Consider the following 22,662-nt stretch of genomic DNA (forward strand, 5'->3'; position numbering starts at 1 on the left):
CATAAACTTACTCTTAAGCTCTCTACAAGGGTTTCATAGAAGATTTACATCCCGGGTATAAAAATCAAGAAGCGATAATATTAGAACGATTCTTACGACGTAAGTATCACTATATCGCCTCTCTTTTTCTTTGTAATTTGAGTTTTGGAAGATATTTAATAGTTAAGAAAATGCCTAATTTATGTATTTAAGATTTTAAATATCAAATAATGTTTATAAATTCATTTCCTAATAGTTAGAACTCACGGGACGGTGATTGAAAGCCGTGAGTTCGAGTTATTCGACTTGTAGTGGACTGTTTTGTGGGCTGTTTTGTGTTGTTTCTGGGCTGTCTATTTTGCTACTGTTTAATGGAGTTTTTGAGGAGAAATAGTGTGGAGAAACACCATATAATTGCGAAATAGTAGATTAGTCGTTCTTTGTAATATTTTTGGGGTGTTTGACACTACTATAGTTGTCATTTTGGGTATGAAGTGATTGTGGTGTGTTGGGCTGTTGTAAACTAAATATAACATGAATTTAGACTTAAATTCACTGTAGGAAGTAATTATATTATGTTCTTAAGGATGTCTTAATGTTGATTAAGTTAAATGGATGGGCTAGACATGAACTAGTGAATAAAGTTGCTAATTGAGAATAGTTGGAGTTGTGGATTATTTTCTTTGTTATAAATATATGGTATAAGGCTGAAATCATTGATGGATGACTTCATTATTATGTTAATGATACTGTTAAATTACATTAATAAGCCTATAAGGGGTGATATGGGGTATACAGGTTTCAATCAGAGCTAGCTTGTCGCTCGTTGTGAAGTAGTTGTGACTTGTTGTTATATGGTATTTTGTTATTGATAATTATGTATTGCTGGATTGCTCTGGTCATTGTTGTTGATATATGGTATTGAAAGAGGCTCTTGTTACAGGGGAGATGCTGCCCAAATTTACATAAACGAGCTACTAGTTTAAGTTGCGGACTTAGCCTTTACTGAACACTGATTTTGAATCTCTTTATGTTATGGTAGATTGAGTTAAGTTGTTTGAAGAATTGCTTGGAAGGTATTAAGGACTCATTGGAGTTAAGGTATGTTAAGTCTATCCCTTCTTTCCTTTTGGCATGATCCATATGATGCAATGAAACGAGCAAGCACGCAACCTTTACAAATGATTCTATTCTTAGAAGTACTAGGGGTGCCTATATTCTTGATTCCCCGTGTGTCCTATTATTTTATCGCTTGTTCATAGGTCTCAGAAAATACATAAGTTGAGAAAGTTTATTTCATGATATTAACCGAAGGCATATTGATCTCATGATACTCTGAGAGATCTTATTGACTTACTTCCTTATGCATTGCATTCATTTATACATGTATATTGATCCATGACTAGATGGCGTCACTTACGCGTATAGTATATGTATATGGGGTATGGAAAAATATTATGGAGTTATATACGTATCACCACCTGATCAGTTATTCTATGTTGATGATTTCGCCCACAGAGACCGAGATGATATGATAGGATGCCCTCAGAGGCTTAATGATGTTATGTACGCACATACCTATGCATGATGTGACATTTATACGCATATGCATGACATTATAAATGTTTCATGATTCAGAGAGCTATTCACACTTACAGGTTGAGTTCTTTGCTCCTTGTTTCTTTCATGTCTTTTATATACTACTTTCATGCATTACATACTCGGTATTTTATTTGTACTGACGTCCCTTTTACCTGGGGACACTGCGTTTCATGCCCGCAGGTCCCGATAGACAGGTTGAGAGTCCTCCTACTAGGCCTTCAGCTCAGCAGAAGGTGTTGGTACACTCCACTTACTCCGGAGTTGTGTATTTGATCAGTATGATTTGGACATGTATTGATTGGTATGACGGGGCCCTGTCCTGACCTTTATGACGTTTATGCACTCTTAGAGGCTTGTAGACATATGTCATATATATAAATGATTATATGGCCTTGTCTGCCTATGTTTTGAGTGTACAAATGATTATGTCGGCCTTATAGGCCCGTATGTCACATGTATAAGTTTGTATTCTATGTTGGGTCGTCTTATGTCGAATATCCCCTTATGTTTTATTCTGGTTATATCATGACGACCCTTCTAGCCCATTTACCCGTGATGGTATGATAAGAAAGATATGTTACATTGGTGGTCGGTTAGGTAAGGCACCGGGTGCCCGTCACGGCCCATCGGTTTGGGTCGTTACAATGCAATATAATTTATATTAATTACTTAATTCTCTTGAACAAAAAGAAATTAAACAGACAACACAAACGTTTCTTTTTTGTATGAAAATATTAAAACTTGTCGGAAAAATATTATTCAAGGGGGTTACCATTCTCATTCAAAAGGTGAAGGGATTATTATTTCCTCAAAGGTTAAGGGGCTTTAATAAAATTTAGTCTAAACTTTAAGATTGGATTCCACATTCCAGACTTATGTATCCCCTTGTATTTATAATATATGATGTACAGTGTAGTTACAATTTTAGAATTATACAAATTCCAGAGATAATATAATCATTGAAGATAAATAGAAAGATTAGTGCTTACCCTGACCCATAACTGTTTAAATTAAAAATCTATTGTGCCAAAAGATATAAACATATATACAACAAAATAAACAAATAGATAGGGATTGAATGGATCCACGTTTAGTAAAACATAAATGAAGTAAATGTATTTTCTTTTTTGGCAAAGTAGGGCACTTTTTTGGAAGCAAAATAGCAAAAACTAATTTGGAGAAAGGGGATATGAGACCTAAAAGTTTGGCATTCCAAATTCTTGAACAATGGAGACTCAGTGTAGTTTATATATATAGGTGCTTTACAGTGTATTATTTAAGTGCTAGATCTAAATTTCAAAGCGAAAGATCGTACTATATATTTTCATTTTGAATAACGACTTAAACACAAAACAATAGAAGTTCATAATCAAACATCATCATTAATATTACTTCTGAAATTGTATAGCAAGGACCTTGGAAGCAAATTAATCATGTTAACCAGATTATTCTTAAGAAATCTGACCTCCATGTGGTGCTCCACTTCTAAGCTAGAGTTATTGTTTATCAGCGTTTCTTTTGTATATTGACGATATCTTCCAATGGCCTTCTGCATGCTGAATTATTCCAAGAAGTTGAAGTAATCATTAATTAAGACTTTATAGAGGTAAATCACATTCGATCCAAACAATATTGAAAGATATATTGAACTAGGTACCACGTTTAATTGCATCAGAAGATGAAAAAACAAGGTAATCCTCAATTTAGGATTGTCACAAACAACATAATTTGCAGATGGTAAAAGAAAATATTGTTTCCTAGAAAGATTATAAACTAAAACCTTCACATTTCAACCAAAAAATATCTTGTCAGTCTAGTCTATAAGAGTGAAACATCCTTCACAAAATGCATGTATATTCATACATACTGGAGATGTCAATCCGAAAAGAGAAAACTCTTTTTCTCCTATACCAGGTTATAAACCACATCGATTTCGCATACATATTTTGAAATCAATAGCAATTGCTATAGTTAAAACACTATCAATGGATTATGTGCAGCTATTCAATCATGAATTCATGCCATAATCTTGCTAGAGTTACAGTGGAATTATCAAGCGGGATAAGATAACTTGAAATATATATCTGAAGTAGACAATCTATTTGATAGAATATAAGGGTTCACCAAATTCTATAGAGAATTAGATTCTCTATCAGTTCCACTAGAACACACGCACACTGCAGTAAGTAGATGACAAGAGGATTTTTACGTGAAAAACTCTCAGCTCAACGGGATTAAAAATCACGACCTACCCTTGTAGGATTTCAACTTCACCACTGAGCAACTTTTAGATTACAACCTCTGCAACCTAGGAATTAATCTCTTAATCCCTCACTAACTTGTAATACTCTATTACAAGCCACTTTGTAATAACTCTATTACAAAGACTTTATAACTCGACTAACTCTAGCCAAGACTCAAACACAAATATTTAAGGTTTACAAAGGGTTTCCTACAGAATACTTCTAAACAAGCTAAATAGGAATTACAATTGAAGAATTATTACAAAGTTACAACTCAAATAAGGACATACAATGACTTGCTGTAGGGAACTGGTCCGTAGTAGTGCTATTCTTTATTCTTGATGCACTTGAGAATTGATTGCTTGATGATCAATGACCGTGTGAGAGCTTCAATGATTTCTCTAAGTGAACTACTCATTTGTTTTACCTTCCTTAATGTTAATAATGCATTTGTGATATCACTAGGATGATGTAAGCAAGGTAGGTAAAAGACACTCCCCATAAAGTTGACTGCTGCACTGTATCTGCACTGTAGCATGTGCAGGCAGCAACTTTTTAGCTGGGGCAGTTGACTTGTACTGTTTCCTAGGGAATTGATAGTTATCTGTTCCCTCTGTTGTTCCTCTAACTCTAAAGAGTCGAAGCATATTCCAAACTAGAACCTTTCGATCTTAAGGTCTTGAGAATATGTAACTGGTTCTTTATCTGGTTCTTGACAGTTAGTTTGTTAGATCATCAGAATATAAAGCAAGGTACTTGTAACCTATCAATTTTCCCCTTTTTGATAATGACAAACTTATAATTGAACATCCCATAAAAAAACCGCACCGAACTAGACAGTGAACCAGAAAAGCCTTAAGTTTCCCCCTAAGTCTGTACTCCCCCTTAATCAGTGATCATTAATCAATTATGCATATTAATCTTTCCCGTTTTGGCATCATAAAAAGAAGAGCAACAAGTATATAGCAAAAAGAAGTCTAGCTTGAGTTAACTCATGCCACTTGTGTGCATCCAACATGACTAAAAATAAAGCATAAAGACAAGGAATTGTTAGCAAAAAGGAAAAAGCTGGTATTAGCATTAATTTGGATTTTTCAACAGGAGCAGAGTCAATGTTACTACCACCATCCATAGTTTTGAACAAACAAAAAACAAAAAAAGCACCACAAACATCATCATTAAAACTGACACTGAGGGAATAGACTGATCACTAAAGACTGAACACTGAAGGGACACTGTTTAGGGAGCACTGGAAGGAGATGGTTTAGAAAGGGCTTGGAGGACTAAATTCATTCGAGCATTTGCTGACATTTGCTCGTTGAGCAGTCTCCCTTTCAAGTCCTCCATTTATTTCCTGAGCTCAGCATTCTCTTTTGTTAGAAGAGCAACCTCTTCTCCTTGAGAACAACTGGAACAAGGTGCCTCCTGCTGCTGACTTAACTGAGTCTCAAGGATAGCATTCCTTTCTTTCAATTTCCTTATCTCCGAGGTAACACTGTTCTGAGCATTGATCGGCTGAGATATGGTAGAAGTGTTTCCAACCCCTCCAATTTTTTCGATGCACTCACATTCTTCAAGAGTAGTTTTGGAGAAAGTTTGCTTCGTTGTGCCCACTTTAGCTTGTCCTAGAGGAACCTTGAAGTGCTTAAAGACCTTGGTGAGAAGGAACCCATACGGCATCCCATGATTACCATATTTAAAGTTTGCCACTTTGTTCATGTGCTCTATCATAATCCCAGGTAGATTGATGGTAGTGAAGTTGTCCAGTGCTTACATGAGGAACAGGTCTGCACGAGAGGTGATAGATCTTCTCTCAGCTCGAGGCAGCAGTACCTTATTCACCATCTCAAACAGCAGTTGGTATACAGGAAGGAGGGCCTTCTTCTGAACCCGATCCACCTGCTGAATTGCTCTGTCCTTTAATATGGCATTTCTGAAATTTTGAGAATAGGATCAATGAACACTAGACAGCCCTTCAGCAGGCATACCAAGAATGGACCCCAACAGGGCAGAGTCCATCACCATATCAACTTCATTTACCAATACACAGATGTGATCATCTTCAACTTTAAAAAGGTCAGCATAGAAACTTTGAACTTCCTCTTCATACACCATTGGAGCATCATTTGTGAACAAATGTGTCCACTGTTGGAACTCACAGATCTCAACCAGCTGTCTCATACCAGCCTTCTCCAAGATATCAGCGGCAAATGTGCGGCCCCACAACACCTTTTGACTTCTTAACCTCTCTTTCCCAGCACTCCTTAGATCACCCACTCTGGACTTCTTTGAGGAACCAGGTTCCTCATCCGTATCAGCTTTTCTCTTAGCAGACTTGCAAACATTCTTTCCTTTTTCATCAGACTTCACAGACTTTTCACCCAATTCTTCCATCACCCTGGCAGCAGACTCTTCTACCAACTTATCACCAGATTCTTTCACCATATTTTCACTAGCAACAACATCATCAGATTTGTTAGACTTTCAGCAGACACAGAAGATCCCCTTTTAGGCTTTGGGAAACCATGCTTCTGTGAGTGATTTCTAGTCAAGGAACCAGGTTCCTCTTTTACTTCATCATCCACATTCACAACTAACACTGTCATCTCGCTCACAACTTTTCCATCTTTTACTAATTTTCTTCTCTTTGACTTAGCTTGGCTGTTCTTAAGCGCAGACTCAAAAGCCTCCTTCCTTTGCAACCTTATAGTAGGTCGCTTGGGAGTAGACTCTTGAGTAACCATTGGTTTACGCCTAGTCAAGTAAGTAATTGGCATATTATCCCGTGCCGATTGTTCAACAGGCACAAGCTCTCTACCCTCTTTAACAGTCTTAGACTATTCCTCCTGAGTCCCAAAACCATCATCACCTCCTTCTATAACAACCCCTTCATGAGCTATGGACAACATGTTCTCTATTACCTCTTTCTCTTGTACATCCATGGAGAACTCAGTAGAGGAAGGAGTGTTACCTGTGGACGTAAGATCAGGAGCAGTCTTTGTTGAGTCAAACTTCTCAGAAGTATCAGTTTGATCTACCTTTGACCCTTTTTTCATAGGCGAATATGAAATTTCCTAATCTTCTTCTTTGTCAGCAATACTCTGTTCATCCTTTTTTTTCCGGTGAAGTAGGAGAAGGGCTCTGGGCTACAAATCTTTTGGGAGATGAGATTTTGTGACTCATATGAGAACTAGAACTCAAGTGGGTAGGAGAGGATACGGAATGTGGGGGTGACTCTATCCTAGGATTTTGGTTAACAGTGGTGTGGGGTGAGGAGTCTAATATCAGTGTTTCAACAGGTGAGGACTCAATGGGGATGTCACTTGGAACACTCGAGGTTGTTTGATTTTCGGCCATCTTGAGAAGAAGAGCAGGGATTTGGCAGTTTGAAGAGAGGCAGAAGAATGGGGTTTTGAAATTTGATGGGAGGAGTTGTGACAGTGATAGATGTATTTATGATGGATGAGGGACTGGTTAAGAAAGAGCGGCAGTTTTCGGAGTCGGGTCGATTATTAACGGGTGAGACGTTTGGGTTCACAAGACGCAAGGAAAAGAAAATGATGCACTGATGACGTGGCACTTGTTTTAACCGTTCAAAATTGTGCATGAGAGAACAGAGAAACTACTAACATGTGTCAGGAGAACCAGGTTCCCTGACTAATCTTGCATCTGTGCTTTGCCCTTTTTACAGCACGTACTACATCAACTGCCTATTTTCTCTGTAATCATCATGTGTGTCTACCTGTAACGGTATAGAGATGAGTTAGACTTTGCCAGAAAATACTTTTTAGCTAATTTTACCTGAACATGTCTTTCATAGCCAATCATCGAGGGACCAGGTTCTTAGTTGGGCTTTATCAATCCCAGTGCCAGACCATTTCTTTCAAAATGTTCTCTACTCAAGGTCTTGGTAAATATGTCTGCAATCTGATCTTCTGTGCTGCAGAATTTCATGCAAATGAGCCCATTTTCCACATTGTCTCCGAGGAAGTGGTGACGCACACCAATGTGCTTGGTTCTCTTATGTTGGACTGGATTTTTGGCCATATTGAGTGCACTTGTATTGTCGCATAGGAGAGGCACACAATCTGAGATGTGAGAACACTCCAAAGTCTTCCAACTGCTGCTTGATCCATAGCAATTGAGCACAGCAAGAAGCAGCTGCTACCTATTCCGCTTCTGCAATTGAGAGTTTCACTGCGTTTTGCTTCCTTGTACCCCACGAGATTAGGCAAGAACCCAAGAATAGTTCCATTCCAGACGTGCTTTTCCTGTCCAGCAGATATCCTCCATAATCAGTGTCAGCATACCCAATAAGATCAAAGTTGTCACCTGAGGGATGGTAGAGAATCAGGTCCTGCGTTCCTTTGAGATATCTTAATATTCTCTTGGCAGAATTCAGATGAGATTCCTTTGGATTGGATTGAAACCTTGCACAAAGGCCTATGCTAAACACAATGTCTGGTCTGCTTGCAGTGAGATACAAGAGTGACCCTAGGATCCCTCTGTACATGGTTATATTTACAGGGGAACCAGGTTCATCCATGTCTAGACGGGTAGTTGTGGCAATGCTGGTGTCGATGACTTTTGATGATTCCATGTCAAACCTTTTCAGCAATTTCTTGATGTACTTCTGCTGACTTATCAATGTTTCCTTCTGAGATTGCATCACTTGAAGTCCTAGAAAGAAATTTAATTCTCCCATCATACTCATCTCGAACTCACTCCCCATGAGTTTTGCAAATTCTTCACAAAGAGAGTCAGTTGTGGCTCCAAAGATGATATCATCAACATATACCTGAACAATGAGCAGGTTCCTCCCTCGTTTCTTCATAAAAAGAGTGTTGTCAATTTTTCATCTTGTAAATCCATTTTCTAGAAGGAATTTTGACAACCTTTCATACCAAGCCCGGGGATCCAGCTTTAGCCCGTACAATGCCTTGTCTAGTTTAAACATATGCTCAGGATGCTCGTGACTCCCAAAACCAGGAGATTGCTTGACATAGACTTCTTCCTTCATATAGCCATTTAAAATGCACTTTTGACATCTATTTGGAACAGTGTGAACTCCATATGAGATGCAAAGGCAATAAGAATTCTAATGGCTTCCATTCGAGCAACTGGAGTAAATATTTCATCATAATCGATCCCTTCTTCCTGATTGTAGCCTTGAACTACAAGCCTTGCCTTATTTCTTTTTGTATTTCTAAAATCATCAAGTTTGCTCTTGAATACCCACCTGGTTCCTATGACAGTTCGATCTGTAGGTCGAGGGACCAGGTCCCATACCTTGTTTCTTTCAAATTGATGCAGCTCCTCTTGCATGGCTGTGATCCAGCTTGCATCTTTCAACGCTTCTTTGATATTTTTGGGCTCTATTTGAGAAAGGAAGACTGAAAAGGCAAGTGAATTTCTGGCTTTTGATCTGGTTTGAACACCTGATTCAAGAGGGGTGATTATGTTATCAAGAGGATGTGAGCTTTTGTGCTTCTAGTTTGGTACCTGAATCTCATTTGTAGAGGACCCAGGTATATCTGACTGAGGTTCTTGGCCGCTTCTTACTTCAGCAAGTGGAGTACCTTGGACTGCATCAGCAACTCTATTTTCAGCTTCAGTTGTTGTGATCGTGGAACCAGATTCCTCTCCAATGGATGGAGATGTATTTGCATCATCTTCACTGAATTCCTTGACATGACTCATCATGTCTGCCTTTCCATTTGCCATGTCAATAACTTCACCTGGAACAGATAAAGGTTCTCCATCTTGGTCAACACGTCTGTCCTTCTGACATGAGAAGTGAGATTCATCAAAGATTGCATGTATACTCTATTCAACACATTGAGTCCTTTTGTTGTATACTTTGTAAGCTTTGCTTTGGGATGAGTATCCTAGAAAGATTCCTTCATCACTTTTGGCATCAAATTTTCCAAGAGCTTCCTTTCCGTTATTGAGGACAAAACATTTACACCCAAAAAGTCCTTATATGTGTCAGCTTGGGCTTCCTTCCATTCAGCAATTCATATGGAGTTTTGTTCAGAAGGGACCTAATCACGCACCTGTTCACCAAGTAGCAAGCAGTATTGACAGCTTCTGCCCAGAAATTCTTTGCGATCCCACTGTCAATCAACATTGTCCTTGCCATGTCTTCAAGAGTTCTATTTTCCCTCTCCACAACACCTTTTTGTTGAGGTGTTCTTGGATCCGAAAAATTATGAATGGTACTCATCAAATTTGGCATTGTCGAACTCCGTCCCATGATAAGACCTGATGCAAGCTACATTATTACCCATATTCACTTGAATCCTTTTGACGAAGGCAACAAACACTTCAAAGGTTTCATCCTTGGTTCTAAGAAATAAAGTCTAGGTGAATCTGGACTAATCGTCAACTATAACGAAGATATATTTCTTTCCACCCCTATTTGCCACCCTCATGGGTCCACATAGATCCATGTGAAGAAGATCAAGTGACCTTGAGGTACTGACTTCCTTTTTGGGCTTGAATGAGGATTTGACTTGCTTGCCTTTTACACATGCATCACACACTTTGTGATCCTTGAAACTTGACTTGGGCAGACCACGAACCAGGTCCTTCCTGACCAATTTGTTCAGCAACATGAAGCTTGCATGACCTAGCCTCCTATGCCATAATTCAACATCATTATCAATAGCACTTAGAAAGTTGAGATCACCATTCTGTAGAGACTCAAAATCAGCAACATAGATATTTTTTTATCTTTTTGCTACTAGCACCACCTCACCAGTCACTAGGTTTGTGACTGTACATATTATTGACACAAATTCCACCTTGTTTCCCTTGTCATAGATCAGGGAGACACTTAGCAAGCTGTACTTCGACCCGTTCACGTAGTACATATTTTCGATTGAGTGTGAGAGAGACTTTCCAATCCTTCCAACTCCTAGAATGTATCCTTTCTTGCCATTTTTAAAGGATACACTCCCTCCTTTCAGGGCTTTAAGTGAAAGGAGATCATTTGTACTTTCAGTCATGTGCTTTGAGCAGCCACTATCCATGTACCGTTGTAGGCTGCTTCCTTTCACTGTTCCCTGCATAAGAAAATCAGGAGTTAGACTTAGGAACCCAAACGAATTTGGGTCCCTTGTAATGAGAAAAGGGGTGAATGAGGGATCTTCTGGTCCAAGCAAGCATCATGCATTTCTTTATATGAGGGACAAGGTTCTCTATCAGTAGTTACTTTTTCAGCAAAAACTTTGTTTTTCTGCTGTGACTGAAATCTGGCCTTATAGTTTTCTTTAAAGTGCCCAGTGTTGCCACAGTGAGTACAAAGCCAATTATCAGGTATAATAACGTACTTGCTGTGAGGGTTGTAGGGAATCTTTTCCCTTTGGAACCCAATCCCCTGCCTGTTTCCCCCATTGTTGGTGTACATGGCAGTGATAGCATCAGAGGACTAGGTCCACTTGAGTGATTTTTCAAGATTACTCTTCACTCTTCCTAGTTCTTCATGAAGTTGTTTGTTTTTCTCAAGCTCAGCACACATACTAGATTTCACTGAATTTAACTCACTTTCAATCTTAATGTGCGCCTCGCTTGCAACTTCCTTTACCTTTTGAGAATTTTCAAGCCTACTCTCTATTTTAGGTTCCCCAATTGTTTCCTTCAAGTCCACTACCACCACTAATAGGTCATCTCTCTCATGCTCAATGTTAGCAACTCTCTCAGCTAAGACTTCTTTTTCCTTTCTTACACACTCAAAGGTCTCTTTTAGGTTGACCACAACTACCATTAGATCATCTCTTTCATGTACTATATGTGCAATTGTTTCATCTAAGGCATCCTTCTCTTTCTTCAGGTTCTCAATTGTTTTCTTTAAATCAACAACAACGATTACTAAGCCATCTCTGGTTTGTTCTGCTTCTCCTAACTCCACAGTTGAAGCATATTTATCATTTATAAGACTGTGATAAGCATCGATTAACACATTTGCCGAACATGAGTTTTTTAGGAGAATAAGAATTCAGATTTCTCTGAACATCCAGAAAATTTACCTCATCATCTTTGTCATCTTCATCATCATCAGACTGAGCCAGCAAGGCAAAGATTGAATCATACTCAGTTGCTTCACTTTCCACTGCCATCATTGAACTATCACCATGATCATTTTCTTCTTCAGATTCGCTGGAGGAGTCTCCCCATGCAGCAAGAGCTTGCTTTACAACATTGTCAATGACATTCTTTCTCTTGAAGCATTTATCAGGAACTAGGTTCCTCTTGGCTGCTTTGTCAAAGTTGTTTTTGTACTGATCTTGTTTTAAGAGAGGACACTCCTTGATGAACTGTCCTGGCTTGCCACATTTATGACATAGGTCATAATTTTTTGGCTTGCTAGAACTTCCCCTTTTTTGAATGTCTCCATTCCTGCGAACCATCTTCTAGAATCTTCTTGTCAAGTAAGCCATATCACCATCCTCACCACTTGAATCATTGTTGTCTGTCTTCAGGACCAGGTTCTTCTCCCTTTTGGGTTCTCTTCTTTCATTGTCCTTCTTCTTCTTCATTTCATATGTTTTCAGATTGCCAACAAGTTCATCTATGGTCAGTGTCTGCAAGTCCATCGCCTTTGTAATGACGTTCACTTTGCTTTCCTAAGTACCGGGAAGAACATTAAGGATTTTCCTGACAAACTTGTTTCTTGGAATAGTTTCACCAAGAGAGTGAAGCTCATTAATGATGGAGGTAAAGCGAGTGTGCATATCTTGGATGGATTCATCATTTTTCATCCTGAAGAGCTCGTATTCAGTTGTGAGTATGTCGATCTTGGATTGCTTAACCAGTGTTGTTCCTTTGTGAGCTGTCTGAAGAGCCTCCTAGATTTCTTTTGTTAATTGGCATGCCGATATCCTGTTATATTCATCAGGACCTATGCTACCAACAAGAATTTTCTTTGCACGAAGTTCTTTTTTGTGGCCTTTCGATCAGCGTCATTGAATTCCTTCCTCGTCTTGGGAATGGCTATAGCTGGGTCGCCAAGATTCTTAGTGGGAACAAAGGGTCTGTCACATATAACATTCCATAGCTCAGAATCTTCATCCATGATGAAGTCGTGCATCCTAGTTTTCCACCATCCGTAATACTGTCCATTGAACCTAGGTGGTCTGTAAGTAAACTGGCCTTCTTCGAAGTTTGGAGGAGCAGCCATGAGGATCCTTTCTAGGTGTTAACCTGATAGAAAGATCCCGCTCTGATACCAATTGATAGAATATAAGAGTCCACCAAACTCTATAGAGAATCAGTTCCACTAGAACACACACACACTGCAATAAGTAGATGATAAGAGGATTTTTACGTGGAAAATTTCCCGCTCAATGGGATTAAAACCACGACCTACCCTTGTAGGATTTCAACTTCACTACTGAGCAACTTTTATATTACAACCTCTGCAACCTAGGAATTAATCTCTTAATCCCTCGCTAACTTGTAATACTCTATTACAAGCCACTTTGTAATAACTCTATTACAAAGATTTTACAACTCGACTAACTCTAGCCAAGAATTAAACACAAAGATTTAAGGTTTACAAAGGGTTTCCTATAGAATACTTCTAAACAAGCTAAGTAGGGATTATAATTGAAGAACTATTACAATGTTACAACTCAACTATGGACATACAATGACTTGCTTTAGGGAACGGGTCCGTAGTAGTGTTGTTCTTTGTTCTTGATGCACTTGAAACTTGATTGCTTGATGATCAATGACCGTGTGAGAGCTTCAATGATTTCTCTAAGTGAACCACTCATTTGCTTTACCTTCCTTGATGTTAATAATGCATTTGTGACATCACTAGGATGATATAAGCAAGGTAGGTAAAAGACGCTCCCCATAAAGTTGACTGATGCACTGTTTCACAATCGATACCCAGTAAGTACCAAGCCTAACCTCGGTAGATAAGTGACGAGGTCAGGTACGGGCTCTACTAGAATATGATAATAAAGCAAGGCAAGAATGAAATATCGCAGTAAAATAAAGACTAAAATTTAATAAGAAAGAATTCATAGAAGGTAACAGCTCAATACATAGAAATACAACAGTGGATCTCTCGAGAGACCGTCTCGTAGTCCCAAACGTAAATGTGCAGGGGGATCTCCCAAAATACCGTTCCGTAGTCCCAAAGTAAATATGCAAGACAGGCAGGATCTCCCAGAATACTGTTCCTCATTTCAGCATAGCATTGTTTACGGAGGAGTATTTGGGCCTTGGATGTTACTTCTGTTGTCAGCTATTTCGTATAATCTGTATTGTGCCATGTGCATTGTGAGGTAGTTTGATTATTCGCGCTCGTATTGAGATCGCGTGTAGTTTGTGGTATTGTGAGAGCAGGATGGATCTCATGATGCAGGTCATTTATTTCAGCTTAGTTGTGCTTGAGTTTCATAGCGTATGGCGCTAACCGTCTCCCCAGGATTTGTATTATGCACTTCGCATGCTTGTGGTTGACATTTAGGTATTTCGTAGGTATAAGCATTTTGGCTTGATGAGTACTTCCCTATTTATTGTCATGTGTGGATCGAGTGGCATGCCTCCATGGGTATATCGTTGGATCGGGTGGCACGCCACCATGGTTATGTTATTTGGATCGGGATGCATGCCGCAACGGTATTGTGTATGGATCGGGTTGCACGTCACAACAATAAAATATTGAGCACGGTTTCTTATATTTATTTTGCGTGTCCTATTTCTTGCCTCTGAGAAGGCTCATAATATTTGATGGCCGGTTTTAGTCGTTACGTGGGCTGGATAGTTCTTTTCCAGAGCTTGTTCTTCCTTATGTATCATATTCAAGCTACGGCTTGTTGGCCCATTGGTGGCGTTATATGAGATCTTTGATAGTGCTTGTGGTGGCTTATTGTCGGAACAACCTTTACTGGGTGAGACGAGATTATTGGACCTGGGATCTGTGCGATCGAATTTATATGAAGCATATTAAATAACAAATATCGTTATTTGGTTCATAATGAAGTAACGGTTCTTGTCCGGAGGAGAGACTCAATGATTTGTTGACTCGGCAGTTGGTTATGAATTCCTACACATCTCCTTCATCATGGCAGTATTGCAAGAGTTGGAACAGGACTTATATGAGTCATGAGGTGTGTTGTGAGTATCAGATTCGTGGTATTTCGGCAGTTGTTATCAGAGAATGTTATTATGGTCATGTGAATTATGCGGTGCATGGTTTGGATTCTGCAAAGTTATGCAAACATGTATTGGTGCATCGTGTAGTGATTAATACGACGTTCGTATGTTGGAAACATTAGAATTTGGCTCGAAGTCTAATTTGACTAAATAATAGGGAGAATCTTCAGATTTGCTTGAGCTAATGTGCTTAACTGAATTGTGGTAGCACAGGTAGGTGCACGAGGTATTAAACAATGATTTCAGACAACTCCAGAGCAGTTCTTAGCACGTTCGCGGATGAACGTATGTTTAAGTGGTAAAGAATGTAACAACCCGACCGGTCATTTTGAGTTATAGCACATCGTTCGGTGGTTTGAGACTATGAGTAGCTTCACTTCAGGTATTATGACTTGTACGTGTGGTCAAAATTAGATTTCGGGAAATTCGGAGTTGATTTGGAAAGAAAATTCTAATTTCGGAAGCCTTAAGTCGGAGGATTTGACTTTGGATAAAATGACCTCAGAATCGGGATTTGACGGTTCCAACAGGTTCGTATGATGATTTTGGACTTGGGCGTATGTCCGGATCGGGTTTCGGATGACCCGAAAGCATTTCAGCGCCTATTGTGGAAGTTGGCATTTTGGAAGAAATTCATAAATTTGCGTTGAAGTGCATTTCAATGTTATCGATATCCGTTTGGGATTCCGAGTCTGAGAATAGCTCCGTATGGTGATCCTGGTATTGGGAGCGCGTCCGGATGTGGATTTGGAGGTCCGTAGGTCATTTTGGAGTCGTTTGGCAAAAGTTAGAAATTTGAAGGTTTTTGGGAAGTTTGACCGGAAGTGGACCTTTTGATATCGGGGTCGGATTCCGATTCCGAAAGTTAGAGTAGGTCCGTAATGTCGAATGTGACTTGTGTGCAAAATTTGAGGTCTATTTGAAGGTTCATTAAGCTTGAATTGGGGTGCGATTCATGAATTCGACGTCGTTTGATGTGATTTAAGGCCTCGAGCAAGTTCGTATTATGTTTTTAGACTTGTGTGGGTGTTTGGTTTGGAGCCCCGGGGGCTCGCGTGAGTTTTGGAGTAGCTTCGGAGTGTTTTGTGAAGAAGTTGGATTGCTGGTTCTAGTGTGATCGCATTTGCGATGTAATGGTCGCAAATGCAAACATCGCATTTGCGAGGAGGGGTTCGCATTTGCGAACAATATGTCGCTTTTGCGGATCTGTACCCTTCGCATTTGCGAAGATCTTGGTCGCAAATATCATCTTGGCAGGGGCAGCTTGGCTTCGCATTTGCGAGCCAGATGTCGCAAATGCGAGTGGAGCCAAGGGCTTTTTATTCTAAGACTTAGCCCATTTTCCTCATTTCCCACTTGGACTTAGGGGATTTTTAGAGCATTTTGAGAGGGGGTTCCATCATCATCAAGAGATAAGTGATTTTTTCTAGTTGTGAGTTAAATACAAGGTTTATATATGGATTTAGACATGAAAATTGGTAGAAATTTGGGATTTGGAACAAAAACCTAGAAATTTGTATTTTTGGATTTTGACCACGAATTTGGGCATGGAGTTGGAAATCGTTGTAAATAGGATTATAATGAGTATTAGAGTATATATTTATGGAATTGCTCAATTATTAACTAAGTTTTGGAGTGTTGGGCATCGATTTGAGTTGTTTGAAAAGCTTGGGAGCCGGCTATGGAACTTCGGAGCGAGGTAATTTTCTTTTCTAACCTTGTAAGAGGGAATTAACCCCATAGGTGAAATTATTCAATATGTGCTTCTATTTGTGGGGGCTACGTACGCACGAGGTTACGAGAGTCCGTGCGTAGCTACTAATATGCTTATGTTCGGATAGTCTAGGACCCAAATCATGTTATAATTGTAATGCTTGCATCCTACTTGTTAATTAATTGCTTAAATCATATCGAACCTTGGTAAAGAAACTTTAAAAGGTTAAACTTCATTCTTCTTGACTGTAAACAAGAATTTATATTTTTCTTGAATAGTTGCCCTTAATAAATCTTGAATTTGGTTGTTTTAAATTGTATTTTCTCTTTTGTGGAGCGAGTCGAACGCCTCGGCAGGTTAAATAGATGCATCTATGGTTCGTGTCATTCGACCCTCGGCAGTGCACAGTTTAAATATTTATGTTGGATCGGGTTGTATGACCTCAGAATGATTGCGCATGATTTAATTGGTTGCTCTGAAATCTATAATAATTGATTTTTCTTCATTGGCCTGAAATACAAATGATAAATGATGGAAAATAAACCTGGAAGTCTCCTATTAGCAAAAGAATTGTTCACTTACTTCATGTTATTGAGTTTACAGTCGTTTTATAAAATCCACGATTAACTATATCATTGGTATATTATTGTGGGCCCATAGTAAGTGACGGAGTCGACCTCTCGTCACTACTTCTTCGAGGTTAGACTGGATACTTACTGGGTACGCGTTGAATTACGTACTCATACTACACTTGCTGCACATTTTGTTGTGCAGGTGCATATATGTCTAGTGGCTTTGTGGGCGCAGTGGCACGGTTGATTTGGGAAATTTGGTGAGATGCATCTTATGTTACGATCCGCAGCCAGCAAAGTCTCATTCATAGTATTTATATTTTCTTTCCTGTCCAGATTTATATTCCTGATAGATGATATGTTATATTTTATTCCTAGTTGATACTCATGCACTTGTGACACCGTATTCTGGGTGATTATGGGTTGTTCAGTATTGAAATTGTTGAAAACATTATTATTTACTCGGTAAAGTTCATCTTTTATTATTTAATTGAAGGAAATTATGATTTCAAAATATTAAATGAGAATTAAATAAAGTATTTAGTGTTGGCTTGCCTGACAGTGGTGTCCGTCGCCATCACGACCTTTGATAGATTTTGGGTCGTGACATCTCCCGGTCAAATTTTTCAAAATCATCCAAATTTTCAACTTTTGCCAAATGACCCCGAAGCGACCTACGGACCTCCAAATCCACTTCCGGACGCGCTCCTAAGTTCAGAACTACCATACGGAGCTACTCTCAGGCTCGAAATCCCAAACGGACATTTGATAACATTGAAATGCTCTTCAACCCAAATTGATGAAATCCTTCCAAATGACATCTTCTACCATAGGCGTCGAAACGCTCCCTGGTCATCCAAAAACCGATCCGGACATATGCCTAAGTCCAAAATCATCATACAAACCTGTTGGAACCTTCAAATCCTGATTTCGATGCCGTTTACTCAAAAATCACATCTTAAACATTTTCAACTTAAAGCTTCCGAAATGAGAATTTTCTTTCCAAATTAACTCTGAACTTTCCCGAAATTAAATTCCGACCACACGTACAAGTCATAATACCTGAAGTGAAGCTACTCATGGCCTCACACTAACGAACGACATGCTAGGGTTCAAAACGACAAGTTGGGTCGTTATATTTAATTTTGGACAGCGTGTGCAGGCAGCAACTTTACACCTGGGGCAGTTGACTTGTACTGTTTCATCGGGAAACGATGTTTATATGTTCCCTCTGTTGTTACTCTGACTCTGAAGAGTCGAAGCATATTCCAAGCTGGAACCTTTCGATCTTAAGGTCTTGAGGATATGTAACTGGTTCCTTATCTGGTTCTTGACAGTAAGTTTGTTAGATCATCAAAACATAAAATAAGGTACTTGTAACCTATCACTATTCTAAAGATACTTTTATTTTTTCTCTAAACAGGGACAAATTGGGGAATCCCTGAAGTCTCTACAATAGTCTCCATGCCCGTTTGATTAATTCTGAATAAGAGCATGATATATTCAACAAAAAGTAGATGATGTCACCGACCTTCTATCCCCAGGATTTTTGGGATAGGTTGACACCGGATTCACGCAAAACGTTGAGCAATGCAGCTGGAGGTCCGTTAATGAAGAAGACACCAGAGGATATAGTCAATATTCTCGATGAATTATCTGAAGATGCAAATTAGTGGCCCTATGAAAGTGAAAGAAGACGGGCGAATGGTGTTCACCCGGTTGATGCTAACACATCTGTGCAGGTACAGCTTGATGCTATGGCGAAGAAGATAAAGAAGATGGCCTTAGCCTCAATACAGAGTGAGACTCATGCAACATGTGATATCTGTGGCAGAGGACACCCTATTCATGAGTGTCAAGCCTCAACTAAGGAAGTTAATGCTGTTGGAAATTACAACTTTAATGCAATGGGTTAGAAGCACCCCGATTTTTCATGGAGTTCACCTGGGGTTACAACAAATGCATGGTAACAAAATAACTCCAGATTTCAAGGAGCTCCTGTTTCGTGAATCAGCAGAGGCCGCAGTTTCAGTCTCAATAGCCAATTCAGTCTGGGTTAGAAGATCTAATGAAGTCCTTCATTATCAAGAAAAATGAAAGATTAGATGCTCATGGTGCATCTATCAAAGAACTTGGCACAAGGTTGCGAAATTTGGAGAAGCAAGTGGGACAAATTGCCACCATATTGTCTGAGAGGATCCTAGGTACTTTGCCAGCTGAAACTGAAAGGAACCCCAAAGAAACTATAAATGTTGTAACTCTGAGAAGCGGAAAAGTGTTGGAAGAGCCCACTCCGGTCCAAGAAGAGAGTGTGCCTGAAAAAGAAAGTGGGAAGGAGCTGAAAATTGAAGATGATGATAAAAAGACTGAGAAGAAGAAAATCAAGAAGGGAGCTGAGAAAAAGAAAAAAGAGGAAACTTAAAGAAGGGAGGAGTCCAATGAAGAGATCAAGCACATGCTTGATTTACCTTTTCCCCAAAAGCTTTATAGAGAGAAGCTGGATAAACAATTTGAGAGGTTCCTAGATGTGTTGAGACAGATTAGTGTAAACTTGCCATTCACAGAGGTGCTCTCCCAAATTCCAGCTTATGCAAAATTCTTGAAGGAGATCCTTACAAAGAAAAGGAAGGTCGAGGAGACATCAATGGTCAAACTCACAGAGCATTGCAGTGCTATCTTGCAAAATAAACTCCCATAAAAATGTGGAGATCCAGAGAATTTTACTATACCTTGCTCTTTATACTATATTAAATTTGATAACTCTTTATGTGATTCTGGTGCCTAAATTAATTTAATGCCTTTGTCTATTTACAAAAAGTTGGAAAGTGAGATTGGAGAGATAAGGTCGGTACCAATATCTTTGCAGCTGGCTGACCAAACAACTCTGATACCCGAGAGGATAGTGGAACATGTTTTAGTGTGGGTAGATAAGTTTGTATTTCCTGTGGACTTTATTGTAGTAAATATGGAGAAGAATAAGAAGGTCCCTCTCATTTTAGGAAGACTTTTCTTAGCAACGGGTAGAGCAATATTAGACATGCATGATAGAAAACTCATGCTTAGAGCGGGGGAGGAGACTGTAACTTTTGAGATAAATGTAGAAACGGGAGTTAAAAAGGAGAAGCCAGCTGCAAGTGTTGAATGGAAAGTGAAGAGTTCGAAAGAAAAGGCTATAACGAGTGGAAAAGATAAGTGTGGGGTGTACCCCAAAAAGGCTGAGAAGAAGTTATTTGCATGGATGTGTGCACTGGTTCGGGAGCGTGGAATGGAGCCCGACTTTGACTCAGACCCCGACTAGATATTCAGGGAAGTTTCCTCTACCTTATGCTTTTTAATTGTGTGTCATGGGGACATGACACAACTTAAAGTATGGGGTAGGGGGATAATTATATGTTGTATGTTGTATGTATGTTAGTTTTAGTTTTTGTTTTCTAAAATTGAAAAAAACATAAATTTTTTAAAACTTTTCGACTTTTTCCGACGATGGATATCATTCGACAGGTTTCTTGAGGGATTTAAGTCGAAAGAAAAAGATAAAAGGATTTTCTTTTGTTAGGTAGTGTAATAATTACCCCTTGGTTTTTTTTTGTGCCGCGATTCTTTTCCAATGGTTTTATTTGAACCAGGTGTAGTTAGTTTTTGTTTTTAGAAGTAGGAAACCTTGTGCTATGATTTGAATTGAAAGAAATATTTATTAACTTTATTATGCCTTGAGAATAGTGAGTTCTTTAGTTGTGACGCTTAGGCTCAGTTTTTTACTCTTGTATAAGCACCTTAAATTATATAGGTTTAACTTTGCTTAACTGCTTTGACTAGAGAGTCTTGATCATCCAATCTTGAGTGGGTTATGTGCTATGTGTGTGTGAGGTTTTTGTGTTATTCTGTGCATTGCATTTGATGTCTAGAACTTGCCTCGTGTGTTTGCAAAGCGAAATAGTAGTTTTGTTCAGTCTGGGAAGTGATATAGGCATTTCTTTGTTGAGCCAGTTATATGCTTTTACCCACCTAATTGTTATGTATCTTAGTTAACCCCGTTGAGCCTATAATCCTGTTTCTTTTGGCAACCACATTACAAGCCTTACTCATTTGTTTGAATTGACCATCTATTTAAACTATTTACCTCTTGTGAGCACTTGAATTTGTTATGAACTTTGTAAAAGTTAAAGTGTGGGGTGTTGGTTGGGCTTTCGAGTGGAACTATTGAAATAAGGAAAAAGGTGCACTGTTTTGAAAAAATAAGAGCCACTTGAATTGAAAAAAAAAGAGATTAATTGTATGATTGTGAAAAATATTCCTTGATAGTGGTTACTTATGATGTAATTGTGATTAAATAAATTGGGAGTTAATGTATATTGATATGAAGGTGAAGTTATAGTTTGACATAAGTGTGGGGTTTCAAATAATGAAATGTATGTATTAAAGTGCTTAGGGAGGAGATGTAGTCACTCTTATATCTAAATATATTCTACCTGTCCCGCAGCTTACATTACAACCAATGAAAGTCCTATTTGATCCTTGACTAAATAGGCTCGATTAGTTGAGTAGTACACTACGGGCAAGCTTATGGTGCATATTTTGTGGCATATGAATGTTGTTTCTGAGAGTAAGTGAATTCTTTCTATCTTGAGTTCCTAATTATTCTTAACTTTTATTGTGTGTGGAACTACTATCTATTATTGTGAGGGAACTTGATTCATGAAGGAAAGGCAATGTTGCTGACCTCTATATTAGAGTAAGTGAGTGAGTTGTAAATAATGCATGGTGCTTTTGAGTCAATTCTTGAGGTGAAGATGCTACACTATTGTGCTTAGTCTATTTTAAAGATTCTTTGTGTAGTGAGTTAGGAGAGTTACTTAGTAAGGTTGTGTCTATATAAAGTGTGGTGTGATTGCTCGAGGACGAGCAATGGTTTAAGTGTGGGGTGTTAATGGTAGGCTATAATCTTGTGTTTTAGTCGCTTATTACATTCTAATTTACTGCACTTTAATTGAGTTTGAGCATTAATTGCTAGTGTTTTGCACTAATTGTGTGTTTTATTCCTTGTAAGAGTGATTCTGAGCTATGTAGATATTATGGAACTAATTCGAGCTAATTGGAGCTTTGAAGTCTGAGTAAAGGCCCAAAGGAATAAGTCGGAATCGTGTTCAGGGGTCGAGAATCACTTCTAGGCGTCGAAAATTCAAGGAAGAATAATCTGCTGAAAAATACACTGGTGCGGCACACTGGACGACACATAGTGCGACGCATCAGAGTAAAAATATTTCAGAAAATAGTAAATTTAAGAGACTGGGTTTTTGGGGTCTGTCAGGATAAAGCACTAATGCTACGCACAGTGCGACGCATGAAATATAATAAGTTTGCAAGTTTTCCTATTTCGGCT

The 22,662-nt window shown here is 38.8% G+C and overlaps 1 protein-coding gene across 4 annotated transcripts in view; it reads right to left on the bottom strand.

Annotated features, from left to right (window-relative positions):
* Positions 1 to 22,662, bottom strand: part of LOC104120656 (MADS-box protein AGL42-like) — a 42,331-nt gene that overhangs the window by 14,048 nt on the left and 5,621 nt on the right. For all 4 annotated transcript variants that reach the window (XM_070175041.1, XM_070175040.1, XM_070175039.1 and 1 more), the window contains one exon: positions 3,047 to 3,137. In XM_070175041.1, the coding sequence (XP_070031142.1) occupies positions 3,047 to 3,137 (91 nt within the window). The remainder of the gene's footprint in view (positions 1 to 3,046; positions 3,138 to 22,662) is intronic.

Source organism: Nicotiana tomentosiformis, chromosome 5, assembly GCF_000390325.3.
Source record: "Nicotiana tomentosiformis chromosome 5, ASM39032v3, whole genome shotgun sequence".
Lineage (NCBI taxonomy): Eukaryota > Viridiplantae > Streptophyta > Magnoliopsida > Solanales > Solanaceae > Nicotiana > Nicotiana tomentosiformis.